Source organism: Perca fluviatilis, chromosome 14 (assembly GCF_010015445.1).
Source record: "Perca fluviatilis chromosome 14, GENO_Pfluv_1.0, whole genome shotgun sequence".
NCBI lineage: Eukaryota > Metazoa > Chordata > Actinopteri > Perciformes > Percidae > Perca > Perca fluviatilis.
This window is the reverse complement of record NC_053125.1, coordinates 26740917-26763160: the sequence shown is the minus strand read 5'-3', so window position 1 is coordinate 26763160 and position 22244 is coordinate 26740917. Positions and strand designations below refer to the sequence as shown.

At 40.3% G+C, this 22244-nt stretch overlaps 1 protein-coding gene across 2 annotated transcripts; it reads left to right on the top strand.

Annotated features, from left to right (window-relative positions):
* The first annotated feature begins 593 nt into the window (after positions 1-593).
* Positions 594-17553, top strand: LOC120572348 (L-amino-acid oxidase-like). 2 transcript variants are annotated; one of them, XM_039821624.1, is made up of 8 exons: positions 594-746; positions 5599-5671; positions 7628-7815; positions 10143-10255; positions 11466-11667; positions 15484-15552; positions 15848-15984; positions 16676-17553. In XM_039821624.1, the coding sequence occupies exons 1-8, from the start codon at positions 690-692 to the stop codon at positions 17466-17468; spliced, it is 1632 nt and encodes a 543-aa protein (XP_039677558.1). In that variant the 5' UTR covers positions 594-689; the 3' UTR covers positions 17469-17553. The 2 variants fall into 2 exon arrangements, with proteins under 2 accessions (XP_039677558.1, XP_039677557.1); XM_039821623.1 differs by having other exon boundaries at positions 7625-7815.
* The last annotated feature ends 4691 nt before the right edge of the window (positions 17554-22244 follow it).

The window sequence follows — 22244 nt, the reverse complement described above, 5'->3', positions numbered from 1 at the left end:
CAGTAATTTCCCAAGAGCAAGCATTCAGTTTGACAGTGGCGAGGAAAAACTCCATCACAGGAAGAAACCTCGGACAGATGCACATGACCAATAAAGAAAATCGAACCATGAATTCATGTAAAATTAATGTCATAATGTAAGAAATGAGACAGGGGTGGAGTCAAAGTCAGTAGAATAGAAGGTAAGTGATATGTCTTCTTTGTAATAATGTAGTAGTTTTCTACACTATTACCAAGAAGACATAAGGCAGGTTGTCTTTAAATGTCCCCTATTTATATTTTTGATATAATTGTGTCTCACTACAGAAAACAAAAAATTTATAGTTTGGTGTGTAGGTGCCTCAATTTCAGAAACCTAATATATATTAATGATGCATATTTTATAATATTTATCTTTTTCTCTCGTGTGCAATTTTACTGTTGCTGCTGTTTGTCACTGTTTCCTTTGAGAAAAAATTCTGGGTAAAATGGCAGTAAGACCTGCCAGGAACTGAACTGAGTGGGCCGATCACAGGACAACAAACAGCCTCCACATCCGTCTGTGTTGACAGCAGAAGTTACTCAACTCTGATCTGACCTTGATCTGATGTTTCTTGATGAGTCCCATGTTCCAGCTTTAAATGAGCTGAAGGAGTTATTAGAGAAGCATTCGGCGAGTCTTCACAGAGAGGGAGGACGACAAAAACAAAGATGAAGCGACTCGGCGTGATTGTCTGTCTGGGTTTGATTTGTGTGGCTTCAACTCTGGTGAGCTTCACATCGAGCCACAATATTTGTAATTCACTAATTCATTTTACAAACTAAAACTCTGACACAAAACTGCGTTTTGAAATGTCTTTTTATCAGCTATTTTTTGTCATTCTATCATTTTGATATTTGAGAAGTTTATATTATGACATACTTTGTGTTTATTAATTATTTTCATAATTTCCAGCTCATTTGGCTGTATTTGTCAATAAGATAAAACTTTATTTATCCTAAGAGAAATGGTATAGTGGATATAATCTGCAAATGTTGTGTTTACATACCTAATATTCATAGCAAATTAAATTGTTGTGCCTTCAACTCATCACATTGATTTAATGATGGCATAGAATTATTTTATATCATATGAAGCAGTTAATTCTTGGCTCTGATGATGTCGTGCCTAATTAACAACCCTGCCTATTTTACATGAATGCTCGTGTCTGGAAAGGAAACCCAGAGTTGACTGAGCTAGTTAATGATCAGCTTCGTGATACAGGTTATCCAAACGGCCAATGTTTGGGTTAGTGAAGCCAGACAATGAAAAGATATACTGGGTATGTTGACCTTGCTTCGTACTAAAGGCCTCAGGTCGTCCACTCATCTCAATTTAAAGGGTAATTGGTCCAGAATTGAGCATGAACCTATAGGACAAATGTTCACCATCAGATTCCGTCCACTGAAAGTTCTGTTTTTGCCACTGATAGGCTCAGATTATTATTCTAAGTGTCTGACAACATTATGGAAAGGATCCCTACAGAGATAGAGATTTTTGTTAAAGAGTAAGATTATTTTTGTTTAACCAGAAACAGTTCCGAAATCGGCATCGCCAAACTCCACCTGACTCCATTTAAATAAACAGAACTTTTAAGTGCATAGAGCCAGCATATTTTCACATGTAAATTGTGGGATTAAGGCAGTCTATTTCAACCAAACCAGAGTGGTGATTGTTGGGACAGTGGGAAGACGAACCAAGACAGCTTTTGATTATTTTGTTTCTGTTGACTTTGAATGAAGTGTGTTTTACTATAAAATTACTGATTATTTACATGGAGTCCAGAGGATTTAGTGATAGTGTTCTTGTGGCTGTTTCTGGTTAAACAAAAAAAACTTTACTCTTTAACAAAAAGGTCTCTTCCATAATGTTGTCAGACACACAGAGTAATAATGTGAGCATTTCAGTTACTAAAACAGCACTTCTAGAGGACAGACATTGAAGGTGCGCAGTTGTCCATTAACATTACAGTGCAGCTTGTTTCGCTCCTGTCAACTGCAGCAATCTTGCCCATCAGTCACTTAGACATTAAAAACATTGGAAAAAATACAGTCCAGATTAAAAAATACAGACGTTAACCTTTAATGGGGTGACAGAATGATTATATAGGGTATTTATTTACTGTTCCTTAAGGTCTCCTAATAGGGTATTTAACATGGGTTGGGCTGAAAATGGCCCGGGTGCAATTCTATGGGTCCTTATGCATCCCTGTGTTTTGGCCCTATTTTGAATGAGAGCTTTTCTTCCAAATATGCTATGCTTATGAATATTTAGATGAGCTGTGAGCTGATTGGTTGAGTGAACCACATACATATACATTGGAGACGAGACAGCAGGTCTCATATTTCAGATACTGCAATCTTTCGTTACTAAATTCTCTTCTGAGACTTTTTTATGCAAGCAATCAACTATATAAAGCTCAAATTTGGTCCATTTTACGGAAATGTATGGCTAATTGCAAATTTGGTAAGACGTGTTACTTCAGGAGCATATATATATATATATATATATATAATTATTGTAATTATTATAATAATAATGGCCCAGGGTGACCAATAGCCTAACCCATGACAGACCTGCCAACCAATCAGAGGTGACTATTCTTGTTTAAAAGTAATGGTATCATCCAATACTGAGTGAGGAAATTCCAGCCAGGCCAGACACTCTCTGGCCAGGGACGGTCCGCTGCTATTCATATGCTAATTAGAGCCATTCACACCTCCGCAGGAGCTCTCCATATACGTCATGGTTCGTTTCCTACAATATGTGGCACAGACGAACACGATGTTCACAGCCTGTAAATTGTCGTTAACTGCTGAAAATTAGGGAGATTTCTGGGTGTTTACGGGGACGAAAATCCCACTTTTCATGCAGTGGAAGCGCCACGGGGATCCGGCCGTGACGATGATCCATCTAGCTCACAGCGGGCTGGGGTCTGTGAAGGAGAAAACGCCGTGCGGCGAGGCAGCAACGGCCACTGTCACGTTGAGCTCCTGCTGAACTCTGACACAGTCGGACAAAATTTGCAATTAGCCATCATTTTTTGTAAAACGGCACATATTTGACCTCTACATAGTTGGGGAAAGAGGGGAGAGCGACGGATCCTCAAAGGCGTCGGGGTTGGTAAGGGGGTTTGAGGAGTGTCGGACGGGGGATAAGTGGGGTTGAGATTTCTCGTCTTCGCTCTGTGGTCTCCCATGGTCAAATCTTTGCTCGGAGGGGGCTGTGTTGAATCACTGCCACACTTTGTTGTGTCTTCCTCTTGTTTTGATTCATCTTGTCTCGTGTCCTTGGCCTAGGCTGGAGGTGAACAGCGTTACTCCTGGCTTGTTAAGGAAAAGTCCATCTGTTTTAAAAAGATGTCGGCGGTCCCAGGAAATTTTAAAATTGTCAATGAACTGCAGAGAATGGTCGGTACATGCAGTTGAAAGCCATTTGTTCAGTGCCAACAGTCTGCCGAATCTCTCAGCTCCTCTTCTGACTGGCGGTATAGGGCCACTGATAAACACCTTTGCGTTTATGGAGCTGACTGTGTTCAGCAGATTCATGAAGTCACGATTCAGCACTTTAGACTCTTGCTTTACAACATCATTTGACCCTATATGCAGTATAATGTTCTTCACAGTTGGGTGTGCTGCTATGATATCCTGGATTCTTTGGGCCAAGTCAGACACCATGTCTATGGGAAAACAGAGTATTTTGGCGTTTTACTTCTTTTTATATCTTTTACAGCAGAGTAACCCACAATCAGAGTTTGGGGCCCAGTCATTAGCTTTCCCTGTAGCTTTTTACTTTTAGAATTGCTCTCAGTCCTTACCCTGCTGTGTGACGATGAGACGCAATCCAGGTCATGTCCAGGTTCCTGCAGCAGAGGAGCAAATCTGTTCTCCACCTGCACACTCAGTTGTTGGGGAGGCATTTTGTTGCTAATTTTTCCTTTTGCAGCTGTCCACTACTGTGTCCTACCAAGTACAGGGGTTGAAAAGGCACTCTGCCTGGATGATAATGCAGGCAAGCCGGTTGTATCACAAATCTCAGGGTGCTGTTCCCTGCCCGTTAGTCGTCCTCCCATTTCTCAGGAAAATGATTTACTCTTAGGCTTTGCACCAAAAGAGTTCCAGGGAGGACTACCACTTGTTGATTTATTTAGGGTGACCATATTTTGATTTCCAAAAAAGAGGACACTTGGCCCGGCCTCGAGACAAAAATTCAGACAGGCTTAATTAATGGTTAATTAACATGCTTTATTATGCCTCGATGGTGCAAAAATAACTTCTGTAATAAAATAAATAAATAATATGAAATAATGTTCTAAATATGACCTCTTCTGTGTTAGAAAATCCAGCTACAACAAAATATGTCTTAATACCTTTTCAATGTAATAAGATAAATAATAAAGACACTAAAACATATGTGCCAGCTTTGCACACGGTGCACTCCGCATCCCACTAGTCCGGTCCCGACCGGGGCGGTGCGATATTTGTGTTTTTTGCAGTTCAACTGTGAAGCTGTACTAAGTCTTATTTTATGGTTGTACGCAGGCTCCACGCAGAGCTTTCGCCGTAGCCTGATGTTAATACTTGTGCGCTGGTGTGTGTGTCGAGCCGGCATGTCTGTGTGTGTGGGGAGTGGGTGATAGAGCGAGGGAGAATTAAGGGAGAGTGACGGCGAGCGAGTACGACTCTAGAGTCATAGCGAGAGAAACAAAGTGTCTCCCCTGTGTTTTCTGACCACGGTGGGAAAACTTTAGCAGGAAACACTGCAGCATTTTGTGTACAATGCTGCTCCGCTGTCTGCTCTAGTCCCCTGTATGTGCGCGTCTCACAAAGCAGCCGCTCGGGAATTACGTCACACAACAAAGTACCGTAGTACACTGTGCAAAGCGCCACTCAATTTAAGTACACGCGTAATAGACCCATGAAAAACAGTGAAAACTGGACATTTTCATGAATTTATAAAACCCGCCCGGACCCCCCGGACAGTACGTAAAAAGTGGACATGTCCGGGCAAAAGAGGACGTTTGGTCACCCTAGATTTATTACCCATTCCACAGCCCTCCTTTTTGTTTGTAGTCTTGCTGGTGCTAGTTAGCCGTGTGTTAACATGCTTTTGTCCATTGTTTTGGGTCAATGTAAGTGGTGTCATTTCCACATGATCTGTTCACTTCCATGTTTACTTCTAACCGGTAAATTTTGGTTTCCAGAACTGCAATCTTCTGAAGGAGTTTGTAGTAGTCCTCTATGGAGAAGGGTGGCATCTTGCTGCTAATTAGCTTTAGCTACAGTCACTTTAGGACAGGCTTGAGCTATTGGTAGGCCATGCTCACGCAGAAAATCTTTTGAAATATGGCAATAGTCTACTATGTCTACGACAAAATGTATAGTCCAGTGATTTATAAGTATCCAACAGCCGCTGCTCATAGTTTCTCTCAGAGGAAAAGCAAGATTATCAGCAAAAATATGCAAGCAGAGGCAGGAGCAAGCAACAAAGCGTCTGCACTGTAAGAAGCAGGAAGTAAAGGAATTACATATACTATCTACCATGCACACTCAAGTTTAAGTAATTCTTTTTCTCTTTCAGGTGCAGACGGTCCAGTTGATCACAGTGGAGGAAGGCTCCAGCTCATCCCCAGCAAACATGTCCAAGGTCCCAGGTACTTCCTCAACTCATTCTCACTACCAACTCATCAAATATTGGTCAGTGGCCCTTAGTGTCGGATAACGATGCACAAGGCCTCCTTTAGCATATGTATGGGACGCACCGAGCAGACCAGTATGAAGAGGAAAACAAGGCATAAACAAATGAAAATATGAAATAAGACCTAAAGTTGTAAGATCACATGGAAGCTGTAAGTAAATATTTGAGTCCAAAAATCTGAGTGGCTTTCAGTCCTTTATACTATTGATCTGTAAGTAAATCATTCTACTTCAAACAGTGTTTCAATGTGTATTTGAGTTGATTTTTGTCAGCACTTTCTGTAAATGTTATTGACCTGTTTATCTTACTCGTGTTACCAGAGTTATCTCCCTGTTGCTCAATGTTATCACAAAGCAGACATTGAAATACAAAAATATTTTAAGGGCCCTATTTTAACGATCTGAAACGCAAGTATCAAACCTGAAACGCAAGTAGCTTTGTGGGCGGATCTCGGGCGCTGTTGCTATTATACCGGCGGGATAAATGAGTCTTGCGCCCGACGCAAATCTGAAATGGGTTGGTCTGAAGTAGCTAGGTGTGGTTTGGGCGTAACGTGAAAATAACCAATCAGAGCGTCATCTCACATTCCCTTTAAGAGCAGGTGCGCTTGTTCCATGGCGGATTGCTATTATAACGGCGGATTTGCCTGGCGCACGCCAGCGGGAGCTGTCCGGGATGCGGCAAAGTAATAAATGCCCGTCTTGGCTGGGTGGCGATGTTGCTGCGGCCTCTCGGGCGCATCTCCTCAAGTCTGGAGAGGATTGCTGCAGCCATGGAGCGTGGGCCTCCAAACGCACCACCTGCACCTGTTGTGCCCCTTCCTCCTCCCCCCACTCCATCTCCGTCCACCCGCTCCACCAGGAGCGCATTGAGTGTCCAATCCCACCGTAGTTCAACATCACGTCTCCTTAAGTCCTCTAATATTTCCTCATTTATGTCATCAACACATCCATGATTCATGAAAATGTTTTGTGTAAAACACAACAAGCCACAAAGAATGCTGCGACTTTTTGAGGACTGTACTGTAAAGTGCCTCCTGATCTATCCAAACACCTGAAGCGCATTTTCAGTTATATTTTTCTCTTTCACGCTACATTATGGCCAAGCATGCGCCCCTAAAATAGCATCTGAATAATGCGCCACTGACTTTAGACCAGGTTTTTCCTGGTCAGTGGCGGAATTGTTTTCTGAAACTGCAAAATACCACCAGGGAACTTTTGCGCCGGAACACGCCTCCTCTTTTAGCTGAACCGCCCCCGGGAGCGCAAATACATTCCCTAATTTACCGACGTGCGTCTGTCGAGGGAAAAGTCCAGTGTGCGTCGGGTGCAAAATAGGAATGATACATGCGTCGTTGTACAAAGGCAATTGCGCTGAGTGCAAGATAGGACCCTAAAAGTCTTACGACCTTTTTAAAGCTACACAATTATTGGGCTTGTAATAGAATTATTTTATTTTATAATATTTGGAAAGTTGAATACTGTAAATAAATCAACAATAATTAATTTTACTCACATTATAAGGTGTCTTAATGATAATGCATAACAAGGTTGCTCCAAATGGGAAAGTAATGGATGTACTGTGGATTGTAAGCTTTAGAGATAAATGCTTCTCTTTTCTTTTAGTAGTTTCAGTACTGAAAAAGTTATTGGAAGAGTGATTGTGCAAACAATATGGGAACAACAATGGGAACCAAGCAATCGGCACATGCTCCTAAAGGGCACTGTAACTCAGAATGGGCAAAAATATAAAAGTTATTTCTTTGTCTGTGCAGGCAACAAATACAAACAATTTAAAATATAAATCTAGCAAAAGAGCAAGCAAACTATCAAAACAGTAGTATTATTTAGTCAACCTGAAACTCCTGTTGGAGTAAGTGGTGTGTTTCCCTCTCTTGGTATTTTTCCAGAAGATGTCAAACCGTATCCCAACCTGAGTGCCCATCTGGCTAAATGTCTGGAGGACAACGACTATGATGTGCTGCTGCAGACTATTAAAACTGGTCTTCCAAAAATAAATACAACCCATCATGTTGTTATTGTCGGAGCTGGCATGGCTGGACTGACGGCTGCCAAGTTACTGCAAGACGCAGGACACAAGGTACATGCAACAGGCTAATATGCTTTAATGTTATAATAAAAACCAAGGCACAAGAAAAGAAAGAAAATCTTCTGTACTCTTTCAGAGTCTTTGGAACTAGGGTAAGCCAATTGACATGCTAGGGAGCTCTAGCAATTGTTCAAGCAAGAAGCAACCCCACGGTGGCTGACTTAAGAAAACACATGCAAACAGACAAAACACAAGCAAATTAAGAAAACATCTTCATTAATTTGATAACAAATGCACAGCATTCAGCAAACGCGCTGCAAATACACACAATACAACCAAATACATAAACGCACTGCTAATATAGAAACGATGGAAAAAAGCACACAAAGCCCATAAAAGAAACAATGCAACAAAAAAAAGCACAAAAAAAGAACCCAAAACCCAAAAACAAATGCAATAAAAAAACACTGCATCCAGATTACACAACGGAAGTTCTCCAGGCCTCTAGGGGGAGCGCTAAATGGAACAGCTTGATCTTCGACCCCACTGAGAGAGAGAGAGAGAGAGAAGAGAGAGAGAGAGAGAGACGGGGCACGTTCAATCTCAGAACGGTGTGCTCGGTTGTGAAACGGTGTGCAACTGCTTTGAGATCATAGACTGTAAATATTAAGTCTATGTTTGAGATATGTTTTCTCTCGTTTGGTGGGTGTGTCTCTAGTTTATTGGCTCAAGTCACAGGTGATACTCAATCAGCAGAGAGGTGTCTGGTAATAAAAAGATAAAAAGGCAGAGGGCTCTCTCCCCGTGGGGTCGAAAATCAAGCTGTTCCACTAGAGGAATGGAGAACTTCCATTGTGTAAACTTGATGCAATGTTTTTTTGTTGCATTTGTATTCAGGGTTTGTGTGCTTTTCCTTTTGCATCGTTTCTTTTTTTGGGGTTTGTGTGCTTTTCTTTTTTCATTGTTTCTATATTTGCAGCGCGTTTATGTATTTGGTTGTGTTGTGTGTATTTGCAGCGCCTTTGCGGAATGCTTCGCATGCGTTGTCAAATTAATGGAGATGTTTTCTTTATTTGCTTGCGTTTGTCTATTTGCATGTGTTTTCGTAGTTGCAGGGGTTTTGCCCGTCGGCCACTGTACAACCCTCAAATATTTGTTATAATGCACCAGGTTAATGTTTACATTAATGATTGAACCCAATGGGCTCAGTTGGTAGAGAGGGCGCCCATATATAGACGTTTACTCCTCAATGCAGCGGGCCCTGGTTTGACTCTTTCATGCATGTCGTTCCCCCATCTCTTTTCCCTTTCCTGTCTTCAGCTGTCCTGTTGAAGTGAATTCCGACAATGCTACCCCCTAAAAACGATAGACCCCAAAAAGGTTTGTGGGGGCTATAAATCCATGGTTAAAAAGGCATATATTAAAAGATTGATTTCTGGATTGTATTGATCAATATCAGATCACTCTAAACAAATATTGATTTTAATTGAAGAATCGATTATTTTATCCCAGCCCTAAGTAGCAGCATATGTAGTAGTAGTATTTGTCATAATAAAAGCTGTAGTAACAGTTTTACTGTTACTACAGCTTTGGTTCTGACCCAGCAAACAGAGAAACAAACACAGACTAGGAGTATGATTAACAGAAATTATTTAATGATAGTTCAGTTCTTTAGGTGACCAAGGAAAGCAAACACGGGGTAGGTTAGCTCTGGGCTGGATAGAGGCTGGGGCAGGCAGAGGAATGTCCAAAACTTTCATGCAGTAATCCAAACGAGATGGTTGGAATGAAGGAGTGAGTAGAGCTGACAACAAGGCACACCACGGCAGCAGGTCTCACGGTGTAGGTCTGAGCAGGAACAAAGAAACAGGACATTAGCAAAAAACACAAGGTAACAACTCAAAGACGAAAAACTAACTGACTGAGTTCAGCTTGGGAGCCTAGTTACCGCACTGGTATGTGCAACGATCTGGCGTCGAGGAGAGCCAAGCCCAGGAATAAATACTGCAGGTTTGGTGAGTGGAATTGGAAGCAGCTGTGCAGGTAAGTATCAGAGAAGTGGGTTTCCAGCCACGTCCCATGACCTACTTCCAGGAGAGTTTGTAAAACACACATACAGACACCCAACACACAGTGGGGACAAACACAAATACACACACCACCGACACAGTGGGGACAAAACAAGGGGAGAGAGGCACACAGAACGGAGAGAACAGCTGCCCACATAACATTTACAGTAGAAGCAGAATCAGCAGCATTGATAGGTATACAATCTTGGATATAGTAGTATTTGCAGTTGTAGTAGTTAGTAGTTGTAGTAATACCACCTTTACAACGTTACATTACTGGCCTTACTCATATCTATCTGTTCTGACAAGGTAACCATATTAGAGGCTAGTGGTCGTGCTGGAGGACGGGTGGAGACCTACAGGAATAAAGAAGAGGGCTGGTATGCTGAACTGGGAGCCATGAGGATCCCAAGTACTCACCAGTAAGTTTAAGTCCTTAATTTCTTTAGTTAGGAAATTTACATTTTACATACATATAAATATATATATATATATATATATATATATATATATATATATATATATATATATATATATATATAGTAGGTTTAAAGATGTGACCGATGACTGTTCTGGCCCTAAAAAGACCAGACTTAATCCTGACTCCAATTCTATGGTCAATACACAATGTAAGTGTTCGTTTAAATGGTAGACCAGAATCAAATCAAGACACAGGATTTCGCTTTAGATAAGCTATATCAAAGCTTTAGTGAAGAATGATATTGCAAATACAAAACTTGTGCACAAGGATCAAAATACCTTCAAGTCTATTCCTCTCTCCTAGCAAAGAGACATAGTCCCGTCCAGCATTTGATGCTGCTAAGTTTAACTCCTGTCTTTTTATTCATTTCTGTCCCATCCTCTGGTGGAGCTGTCATCAGTTTGGATACAGTCCAGATCTTCTCGGCTCCAGCCGGCTAACACCATGTAGCACAATGTATGAAAACTTTACCTCAGCTTCTCCCATTCTCATGTCAAAAGAGACATGCTGTTATTGTTGGGATTTGAATACCTGTGTGTTCTTAATCTTTCTGCAGACTTAGGGAGTTGCGTGAGACCCAAGGTCATTTCCATACTCTGTGCTACACTGCACCATTGTCGTCTCTGCCTCCTCTGGTCAGAGGAGACCTTTCTCGGTTCCCAATCATTCCCCCGGGTGCCAATATCCCATACTCTCTTTATAATGTCTTATCACTTTAAAAACTAGATGGCCTCTCATAACCCAGAGAAGCAGAGACGACAAGGTCAGCTCATGAACTCTAAAAACCTCTCACTTTATTCCCAAATATATTCCTAATATTGTAAAGTAAAGGTGTTACAACTTGTACAGTGGAATTGACTTAAAGTTGGCTATTATCTGTAGAATAAATAAAACATTTTTGTGCCCTAAAATAATATAGTAGATTTGCCTCAAAATAGGACTTGACAGCAGATACATTTTGTTTTCAGACCAGTGAAGGTGGCCATTGTCTTATTCATTTCTTAAATAAAATTAAAAAAATCATTCATGAATGTTATATATGCCACCAGTAAATGTCATGCTTGTCTTGAATGTCAGAGGGATCATTCTTTGGTTATTGTCTTGGCTTACACAGTAAAGTTAACTGCCACTATCAACTTCTCTTTCAACAGAATCGTCCACTGGTTTTTAAAAACACTGAACGTCACACTGAATGAATTCATAATGGATGACCCCAACACCTTTTACTTGGTTAATGGGTTGTTGAAGAATACAAGCACAGTGCACAATGACCCTGATGTTCTGAAGTACAACGTGTGGCAAAGTGAGAAAGGGATGTCAGCCGATGAGCTGCTACTAAAAGCTTTGCAGAAGGTACGTTACCAGAAGACAGAAAGGAGAGATTGAAAGAAATCTGCACAAATTCACACATCCTTGTGAAGTTACTTGCATCACTAACCAGCAGGGCTGGACTGGGGTAAAAAAAATTGCCCTGGTCTTTTGAGACCTAGACCAGCCCACCACAATTGGACAGACACCAACCGTCCTTGCAGTCCCCTTCAACACATGGATACCAGAAGGGTTCAAAATTAGCACCATCTACTAGCCAAATGCTGGTAAACTACTTAAGTGGCTGGTAGATTTGCTTGACTCACCAGCCAAAAAAAAAGTAAAATTGTAACATTCATTAACCATTAAGCTGGTGGGCAAAAAGTTAATGTTGAACCCTGCATACCAGCCCCTAATACGCTCACATATGGCGTTTTTCCATTACATGGTACCTGCTCGACTCGCCTCGACTCTACTCGCCTTTTTTGGTTTTTCATTATGAAAAAAAGTCCCTGGTACCTGCTAACAGGTACTTTTTTTAGTACCAGCTCCGTCAAGGTTCCAAGCGATCTGAGGCGATACCAAAAGATGACTGCAGACTACCTGCAGACTACTGATTGGTCAGAGAGAATCGTCACTAATCACTGCATCATCACTGCTAGTGACAGACGAGGCCGTCCTGAACAAACCCAGCATTTTTAAATAGTTTAACCAGCAATGTTTTTTTTTGCTGCCTCCAGCTTCTTTTGAAAAAAGTAGCCATAGCCTACGCAAGTGGCCTGATGTGTATACGTGCGCGCTGGTGAAATGCACCGCTACCAAGCCATGGCATCACTATGACGATTAGCCACACTCGCCTCAGGCATGTGGCGGTACTAAATCTGCAATGGAAAATGGAGGACGGGGCACCGCAGTCGAGTCGAGTTGAACAGAGTAGAGTTGAGCAGGTACCATGTAATGTAATGTATGTAATGTAGCTGAGTGGTAGGCTAAGTAAGAGTATGATAATGTACTCACTGAGTCAAAAAGGCAGTATGGCTCTTGATGGCAAGATGGCTAAAGGTTGAGGGTAGAGCAACAGTAGCAGTGATGCTTCTGAAAAACAATGTCAGGCACCGAAATGAGAAACCAAAATTTTTATTCGGTCTCGTTACTACCATTTACGTCGGGAACCGGTGCCCTATTGGCACCGCGTTTCGGTACCCAACCTTATTAACAAGTGATAAGTTGAGCTAAAGCTGCATTTTGTACACAGTATGTGACACTTGTGTTATTGTGACATGTTGATATATCAGAAAGCTATAGTACTATGTTTGCAAGTGCCTTAGCATGCTAATACATAACTAACATTAGCTTACTAACAGCTAACTTGTCCTCTCCTGTAGACAAGAGTGCTAAAGTCATCGTTTGACATGCTTAAATCTCATGTTTTAGCTATTTACTGGTACTTTGTGGAGTTATTTTCACCACCGGTGGACCTAAATGCGCTCTCTTTATGTTTGGATTGAAGTGGGCCATAGTAGGATGTGATTGGCCAGTGTTCAGATAGACAAACCAGTGGGCCGATCATGTGATCACTTTCCTTCCCGTGGACTGGTCAGTCAAAGTCCAAGGCAAGTCTGGGCAGCTTTATTTGTATAGCACATTTCAGCAATAGGGCAAATTGAGATTTTAGCCTGCTAGTATGGGAGAATGTATAAGCCATTGCTCTATACATGTAATCCACCCGCAATCCTTGCCGTTCCCAGAACGGGCCGGTCCCACCAGTCTTACTTTTTAATTCTCTTTATATGCTTATATAGATTGTCATACAGTTTCAACAATGCAACTTCAGTATAAGAAATGAACAATTATTTAAAGAAAGGCAACATAAAAAAGAAAGGTCTTCAACCTTGATTTAAAAGAACAGAGTTGCGGCGGACCTGAAGTTTTCTGGGAGCTTGTTCAAGATATGTGGAGCATGAAAACTGAACGCTGCTTCTCCCTGTTTAGTTCTGACTCTGGGGACAGAAAGCAGACCTGTCCCAGACGACCTGAGAGGTCTGGGTGGTTCATAGTGTAGCAGCAGATCAGAAATGTATTTCGGCCCTAAACTATTTAGTGATTTATTAATTCAATTTCAATTTCAATTCAATTCAATTCAATTCAATTTTATTTATAGTATCAAATCATAACAAAAGTTATCTCGAGACACTTTACAGATAGAGTAGGTCTAGACCACACTCTGTAATTTCCAAAACCCCAACAATTACAGTAATTCCCTCAAGAGCAAGCATTAGCAGTGGCTATCGCGACAGTGGCAAGGAAAAACTCCCTTTTAGGAAGAAACCTTGGCAGACCCAGACTCTTGGTAGGCGGTGTCTGATGGGCCGGTTGGGGGTGTGATGAACAGTGGCGATAATAGTCACATTAAAGGTCACAGTGATGTCGAAGGTTATCGTGGAAGTTCATGTCATAGCAGGGCACATCGTGTCATACTGAGTAGTGCTGTCCCCTATACCGTATCCAGACTACTCTGTGCATAGGAACATCACAGCAGGGCGTTGCGGGATGTAGCGTGGCGCTGCAGAGCATGGGACCAGCAAAAGTATTTTGAAATCAATTCTTTGAGCCACTGGAAGCTAGTGTAAAGACTTCAGAACTGGAGTGATGTGATCCACTTTCTTAGTCTTAGTGTGGACTCGAGCAGCAGCGTTCTGAATCAGCTGTAGCTGTCTGATTGATTTTTTAGGGAGACCTGTAAAGACACCATTACAGTAGTCAAGTCTCCGGAAGTTAAAAGCATGGACAAGTTTTTCCAAATCCTCCTGAGGCATAATTCCATTAACCCTTGATATATCCTTAAGGTGATAATAGGCTGACTTTGTAATTGTCTTAATGTGTCTGTTGAAATTCAGGAAGGATGTGAATGGCCAATGTTCACATGAAAGACACACAAGTGGGCCAATCATGTGACCTCTCTTCTCTCTATAGGCCAATCAAAAAAAAAAAACAGGAGTGCAGCCCATTCAACCCACTCAGTTCTTTCAAAGTCATTACTGACAACATGGTTTGTAATTGATAAACAGCACAAATCAATGCAATCAAGGCTGAACATTACCAAAATGCCTGCATCTAGCTTAAAAGATTACTTTACCACCCTATGTCTACCAGAGAGGAAAAGTTATATTGGCAAAATGAATACCATCAGTCTATATTAGTGTCCCTTCTCTTTACTTTGCTCATCTGGTCACAAGTGAAATAGTTCGATCTATTTGATCAAATTAAGATCGTTTAACCTTATAAAGATCAAACCCATGGATAACATAGCTTAGTTAGCTTCAACCTCTACAGTTTGTTTGGCCAAATTAGCAAAATGCTTGCTGCATAACAGGATCCCATATTTTTCTAATTCTTTCTGCTGATGCCTCACATCTTATAGCTTAAAACGTGCGCTGCCAGGCAATTTAGGCATACTATAACTGTCAAGTCCGATACCCAATAGCATCTGTATCCTTTTGTTTTCAGCTGATGGGCCATTATTGCATCATCCCTCTCCATTTCTATCTAGTGCTACATTAATCTCAAAAGAAGATTTAAAAGACTGGCAATGCTGTTTGTTGGCTTTATTTGACTCAATTGTTTTGTTTGTGGCCCCAGACCCAGCTCCTTTCGTAATTAATAGTTCCATTATTGATTAGCAATGGAAGTGATCATCATATGTTTGTAGCGCCGCTGTCCTGTGAAAACCATCATGGGTAGAATACCAATGTCACATATCAAATCTTGTCTGTTACCACAGTAGTGGTAACACCATTAGCTCAATAGATGATTCAATTGACTTTGTCAATGCAAGTGGCTTCTTCCTTTTCTTTTTCTTAGGTGGAAGATGAAGTGACTGCTCATGGCTGCTTGTCTGCGCTGAAAAAATATGATCGTTATTCTGTGAAGGTAAAACACGTGATGTCATGAAATGTTGTAAATTGAGAAAACTGTGTTGTTGAGTAAATTGGGAATCACTGCTGATATTTTAGTGCATGACATATAGCATAAATTGGGTGTGCCACAAACAAGTGGTAGCTGAAACTTCCCACCACATCCACAAGTGTTTGTACATTTATAATTCTTGATGTTTTAAAACTTGACTAATGGAAAACGTTCCATCAAAAGATTTTGTTTTTACTCGTTAAGCCTTCTTTCTGAGCGACTATGACTGCACAACATGGAACTTTTGTATGTTTAATAGGACTATCTGGTACAAGAAGGACATCTGAGTTCAGAAGCGATAAGGATGATTGGAGACCTGCTTAACCAACAGAGCCTAATGCACACAGCGCTGACTGAGATGGTCTATGAACAGAGTAACATCAATGACAAAACTAAGTAAGACCCACTCCTTCAACTACTCAAAATGGGAATAGCTTTTTTCCAAAATGTATTTTGGCCCTGAACCATTCAGTGATGAACCTAGTCTTTACGGTGTAATTATTATGGGTTCACACAAACTTTTCTCCACCGCTGGCACAGCATTCTGGCTTTGTAAGACTAGCTCAAAATGAATGCATGGACATGTTTTTCCAAATCATGCTGAGATACAAATCTTTTTATTCTTGATATATTCTTAAAGTCATAGTAGTCTGACTTTGTCTTAATGTTTATGACTATACCAAGGTGTATGTACAAAATTGGCTGAGGGGAAATAGCAAGCTCTTTTGATGCTACCTGCTTCACTGTGCTTACCAGTAACTCCCTACCTTTGTTAAACCTGGGCAGGTATACTGTACAGAGGATTTATCAAAACATACTTTGGTTGATGGAAATAACTTTAGATTTTCCTTTATTAGTGGTATGATAGACGTTGGCTATAGAGTTAAAACCCAACCTTGACTCTGATGCTAACGGCCTGAACCTAATCTCAATAGACATGAATGACTAGTTCAGAAAATAGTTCATAATCGTTTAAATATTTAACTATAAATGTTGTATATAACCAAAGCACATGAGTGCATTGCAAATTTGCACCTGTCTCTACAATAATATATTCAACAAATTTATTTGTCTTTTTGTTTTTAAGTTACACAGAAGTGACTGGTGGGTCGGACCTTCTCCCCGAAGCTTTTCTTAATGTGCTCGAGGGCCCTATTCTCCTCAACTCCAAGGTCAAACGCATCAGATCAGATAAAGATAAAGGTGTAATAGTATGGTACCAGCCAGGCCAACAGTCTAATGTTGCTAACCTTACCGCTGATGTTGTACTGGTAACAACCACAGCCAAAGCAGCCCTTTTCATTGACTTTGATCCACCTCTCTCCATCAAAAAGATGGAGGCACTGAGGGGAGTCCACTATGAAAGCTCCACTAAAATCCTCCTGACCTTCAGCAGAAGGTTCTGGGAGAAGGATGGCATCCGAGGAGGAAAGAGCATCACCGATGGGCCATCTCGTTTCATCTACTACCCCAGCCACAGTTTCCCAACGAATAAAACCATTGGCGTCCTCCTGGCCTCCTACACCTGGTCTGACGATTCCCTCCTCTTCTTAGGCGCGAGCGATGAAGACCTGAAAGAGCTGGCTCTTAGAGATTTGGCAAAGATCCACGGCGAGTATGTCAAGTCTCTCTGCACAGGGGTGGTGGTGAAGAGGTGGAGTGCGGATCCTCACAGCTTGGGTGCCTTTGCTCTCTTCACACCCTACCAAAGTTTAGAGTACTCTAAAGAGCTCTTCAGAAGTGAAGGCAGGGTGCACTTTGCTGGTGAACACACAGCCGTCCCTCACGCTTGGATCGAGACATCAATGAAATCTGCGATCAGGGCTGCTACCAACATTAACAAAGAGTCAGCTACAACTCAATATCATGATGAGCCCTAGGGTCTACTTTCTTGGGCAATCAGTAATATTGTAGTAATGAAATGTCTGTGTCAGTGTGATTGAATAAAGTTTTGTCAATTTCAAATCTGACCTTCCGAAGTTTTTACTAGGTATGCTAATTTAGAATTTTTTCTACCGATAGCCGACCTTTGTTGACCAATTATTAACTGTTTAATGACAAGCAGGCAACAGAGTCCCAGTTCACTCGTCCACGGCGCTTGGACGTACTTTCCACAGTCATTGACCGCGGACAGCTGCAGACTTGAACTGGTCATACAGCCTTTTTCCGTGCATTTTTGTGGACCAATGCCTATGCAGCCACTTTCTTGGAACATCCATGCGACCGGTACAACCGGGTCATAATATAGTTCAGAAAATCATTCATTTACAATAAGAGAATAAATAACAGATGCAGCGTTACATTTCAAGTGATGCATGTTAATTCAGCCCTGATGTATTGTAGCTAAACAATATCCCCGTCCCTGTGTCACAAGCATGAGTATTAAGAGTCTGTTGTAGCAACCAACAAAATAATAATTTAGATTAAGATAGCGCATTTCATGAAACCCAAGGACGCTTTACAGAAGTCAGTCCCTCCAGAAAAACACGATTATGCGATCACATAATTCAATGCATAATCAGCCAAAGTCCGCATATTCATTCGGGGGCCACATTTTTTCAAATATGCTGCACTCTCTCACATAAATTGCTGATTTCCGCGCAAAATATGCGGTGCTTGCATGATTTCATGATCCCCGCATTTTTGTTGCAAAAAAATCACATATATCTTAGCAGAAAGTTGAAAAAATGTTGCGTTTACTTCACTTCACACAAGAACAGCCATTTTCCCCTGTTGCCATGGGAACGTTATAAAGTGACGTAATTACGCGACGTGAACATCATCAAAAGGCAGGTGTTGGAGGTTGAATTTGACCTGTGAATTTGACATGTACTTTGAGTCTTACGTTGGTATCCAATAAGAAACCTATCTTAATATCTGATGTCTACTCAAATTTCTTTAAGTGCTCCTGCTGTCTATATTATTAACGATTTTTGAAAGTCTGTCTCTTTTGTAACTTTTATTTCCCTCTGTTTAGACTATTACTTTTATTTTTACTTTAATATTATATTATTTGTATATATTTTTGTATCTTATTTGTTTACTTATTGCAATGACTGAATATCTGTAAACTATTTTTGGAAATTAAGTTTAAAAAAAGCAGGGTGTTGGGGGAATCACTTTTTCTTCTCTTTTTCATCAAACCTCAATTTTTGCAAGTTCCCGCAATTTCATCGCATAAAATTGCATAAATATCCTGCATATTCCATTGCATTTTTTAAGAAAACGTTCCACATAATCAAGGATTTTTGCCCGCAACAATCACAAAAAAAATCCTTTTTCTGGAAGGACTGACAAGTACAGGGAGTACAAGGGAAAAGAAAATAGGCCAACACAAACTGGGTGCTAAATGAAAGGGGCACATAATTTAATGCAGGCTACTGCTGTACAAGCACATCATGCAGTTATTTTATGAAAGACTAGACATATGAGGACAATTTCGGGGTCGGTTTTGAATCATTTACAACCCCTAACTGTCCTGAAAATCCAGACCAATCGACTCAGGGGTTTTGCCCGTCGTCTGTCAATTTACTCTTTAGCTTTTATTTGTTCTTGGTTTAATTTCCTTTTTTTCTGGAATGGCCCTGCCCCAGTGTCAGTCATAACTACAACAGATAACTTCTAAAATAAAATTAAATACAGGCCTATTATAAAAAAAAAAACTTGTGCTACATTTTACCTGACTCATAATGCTTTTCCGGTGTTACAAAAGAAATGTGTGACCCATCAGAATGTGTGCTCTGTGGAGCTTGTCTGCCTGCCGTAAATCATTTTGTGACTTTGCAGGAAAAATCTGACCCGGGTAAAGGCATTAATGAAAACTATGTAAAAATAGTGTTCTTTTCACTGTTGGTCTTGTTTGCTGTTCCAGGTAATTTATGATAACCAGATGAAAAATTACACAGTTTCGGAAACATTAAAAAAGTTACATATAGCAGCTTTAACTGATAGTATGAATCAGTCAAAATGTTTATTGTTGGTTAAGGGTTAAACAGTTAATCGTTAACATCCTTAGTTTTTACACAATTACCATAACATGTGCCGCTCATGTCAGGATCTTCATCAATCATTTTCAGAAGGCATTCAGTCAAGATACAAACATTTTCAACCCAGATAATGTTTAAAAAAAACAACAACAACAACAAATGGCTCCCATTTAGAAATACTTTATTTTGGTGACTCTATAAAGCAATAGTCCACGACAATGAACAGCATTGACAAATGGTAAATACAGAGAGAGAAGGAGCAGTTGACTCTTTATAGGAAACTTATCTGATTTAAAAAAAATAATTAAAAAGCTTGGCATCAGCATCATGAGGATCAAACTTTTGAATATTTTCATAACAATTTGCAATTTGTAATAATAGGTTCATTTGTGCTCTCCTATGAGTTCATTCCCATTTAGAAATTGTTCATTTGGTCTCTGAAATTAGTGACTTGTATGCTCATATTAATTGTTCATCAATTTCTTTATTCTTGTAGTTTCAATATTCTTATTTTGCATGTTTAGCAATTCTAGCCAGATTTAGCTACTATTAGTTGGGTACAAATATACATTTTCTGTTGTCAGGCAATGGGCAAATGATCTAAATGTGCCTCATTAAATAAATGGATAAATATGATTTCATTATATTATAGATATATGTAGCTACACTAATGATGTGTATGGTAAACAATATTGTTTCATCATGAACATCCTGTGAATAATTAAAGGTCCAATATGTAATATACATTATCTCACAAAAGTGAGTACACCCCTCACATTTTAGTAAATATTTCCTTATATCTTTTAATGGTACAACACTGAAGAAATGACACTTTGTTACAATGTAAAGTATTAAGTTTACAGCTTGTATAACAGTGTAAATGTGCTGTCACCTCAAAATAACTCAACATACAGCCATTAATGTCTAAACCGCTGGCAACAATGTTAAATTCCCATAGAGGCAGGCAGATTTTTATTTTTTAAAGGCCAGTTATTTCATGGATCCAGGATACTATGGTATCTTGATAAAGTTCCCTTGGCCTTTGGAATTAAAATAGCCCCACATCATCACATACCCTTCACCATACCTAGAGATTGGCATGGGGTAGATTCCATGAAATCATGTCTCAATGCAAATCAAAGTAGCTATTAGGCTGACATAAAACCATGCCAATCTCTAGGTATGGTGAAGGGTATGTGATGATGTGGGGCTATTTTAATTCTAAAGACCAAGGGAACTTTATCAGGATGCATAGTATCCTGGATACTATGCATCCTGATAAAGAGATGATAGAGAGATGATTTTATTTAACCTTTAATAATTTTAATAATTATGTAAAAATTTGTGAATGTGAGTAATTAAACACAATATTTGATATAATATAAATGTATTAATTATTCTAGAGAAGAAAAAAATACTAATTTGTGTGCACATGTTGGTAAATTAAGAAAACAAATTTGTGTGCTCGGTGAAAATCAAATGTTAACCCTTTAAATTTTAGCTGCTTCGAGAAGAGAAATCAGCTGCAAACCCTGTAACCCCTATTTTCCACCATGCACTTCGGTCCGGAGTTGCCGCAATCGCAGCTATTAAAGTCAATGCTTGATATTCAACCTCACGCGCCACGAGTCCCAGAAGCTTGCATGAAGTGGCTCTCCGCTCCGCTCTAAACATCTATTTTCACGCAAGCAGCGGAGCGTTTTGACAGCCCAGCAGGAAGTGAAACAGCGGGAGCATCCAATCAATTTACCAAAGGTCATTCCCCTATAAATTTTACGTCCCCTATACAACATCATGGAGGAGGGGAGAATCAGCTTGGTGGTGGAAAAACATAATAGACAAGGACTCTGATAAAGATATAACCTTACATCAAAACATTAGTCACTGTTATGCACCTTAATTTTTTTTTTTTAAACCATAAATTAAGAAGACATCTGTGTTGCACCAGTGATCTTTTTACTCTACAATGTCTTGTCCTGCCCTGGTCGCACCGGATTGTTGTTGTTTACAGAAGCACAGGGAACTCTCTTTTTTACATAATAGATTAGGGATAATGCCAGATAACATAGTGAGCATGGAGTTTAATTGCAGAAGCGCTTGGAGTGGAAGTTTAATACGAATCTGCAAGTTGAGCAGCAAGACGCTCTGCTTCTGAAATGCTCCCGGTGTGGTATGGCGGAGAAAGGAACAAAACCACACAGAAGCAAGCACAGACATACCTGGTGGAAAATCGGGTTTTACGTTTTGATGGTAGCCTACTAGCTCCAGTAACAACATATTTGCCTGGTGTTTATTTATTGGGTGAGGCTATTTGCACCCCTGGTACAATTAGCAGTGTATGCTATTTGCACCCCTGGTACAATGAGCAGTATGCTATTTGTACCCTGGTGCAATTAGAAGTGTATGCTATTTGCACCCCTGGTACAATTAGAAGTGTATGCTATTTGCACCCCTGGTACAATTAGCAGTGTATGCTATTTGCACCCCTGTGCATTTACAGTACCTTGGCATATATTTACACACAGTTATCCATACTACTCATGTATTACACATTTTTGGAATATTATCGCCCTGACATTCTTACCCTAACCATAACCAATCCCACTCCTCTTGCCTAAACCTACCCAACCAGAGCAGGCATATTCATGAGTCTTCCCCTACCACCCTGCA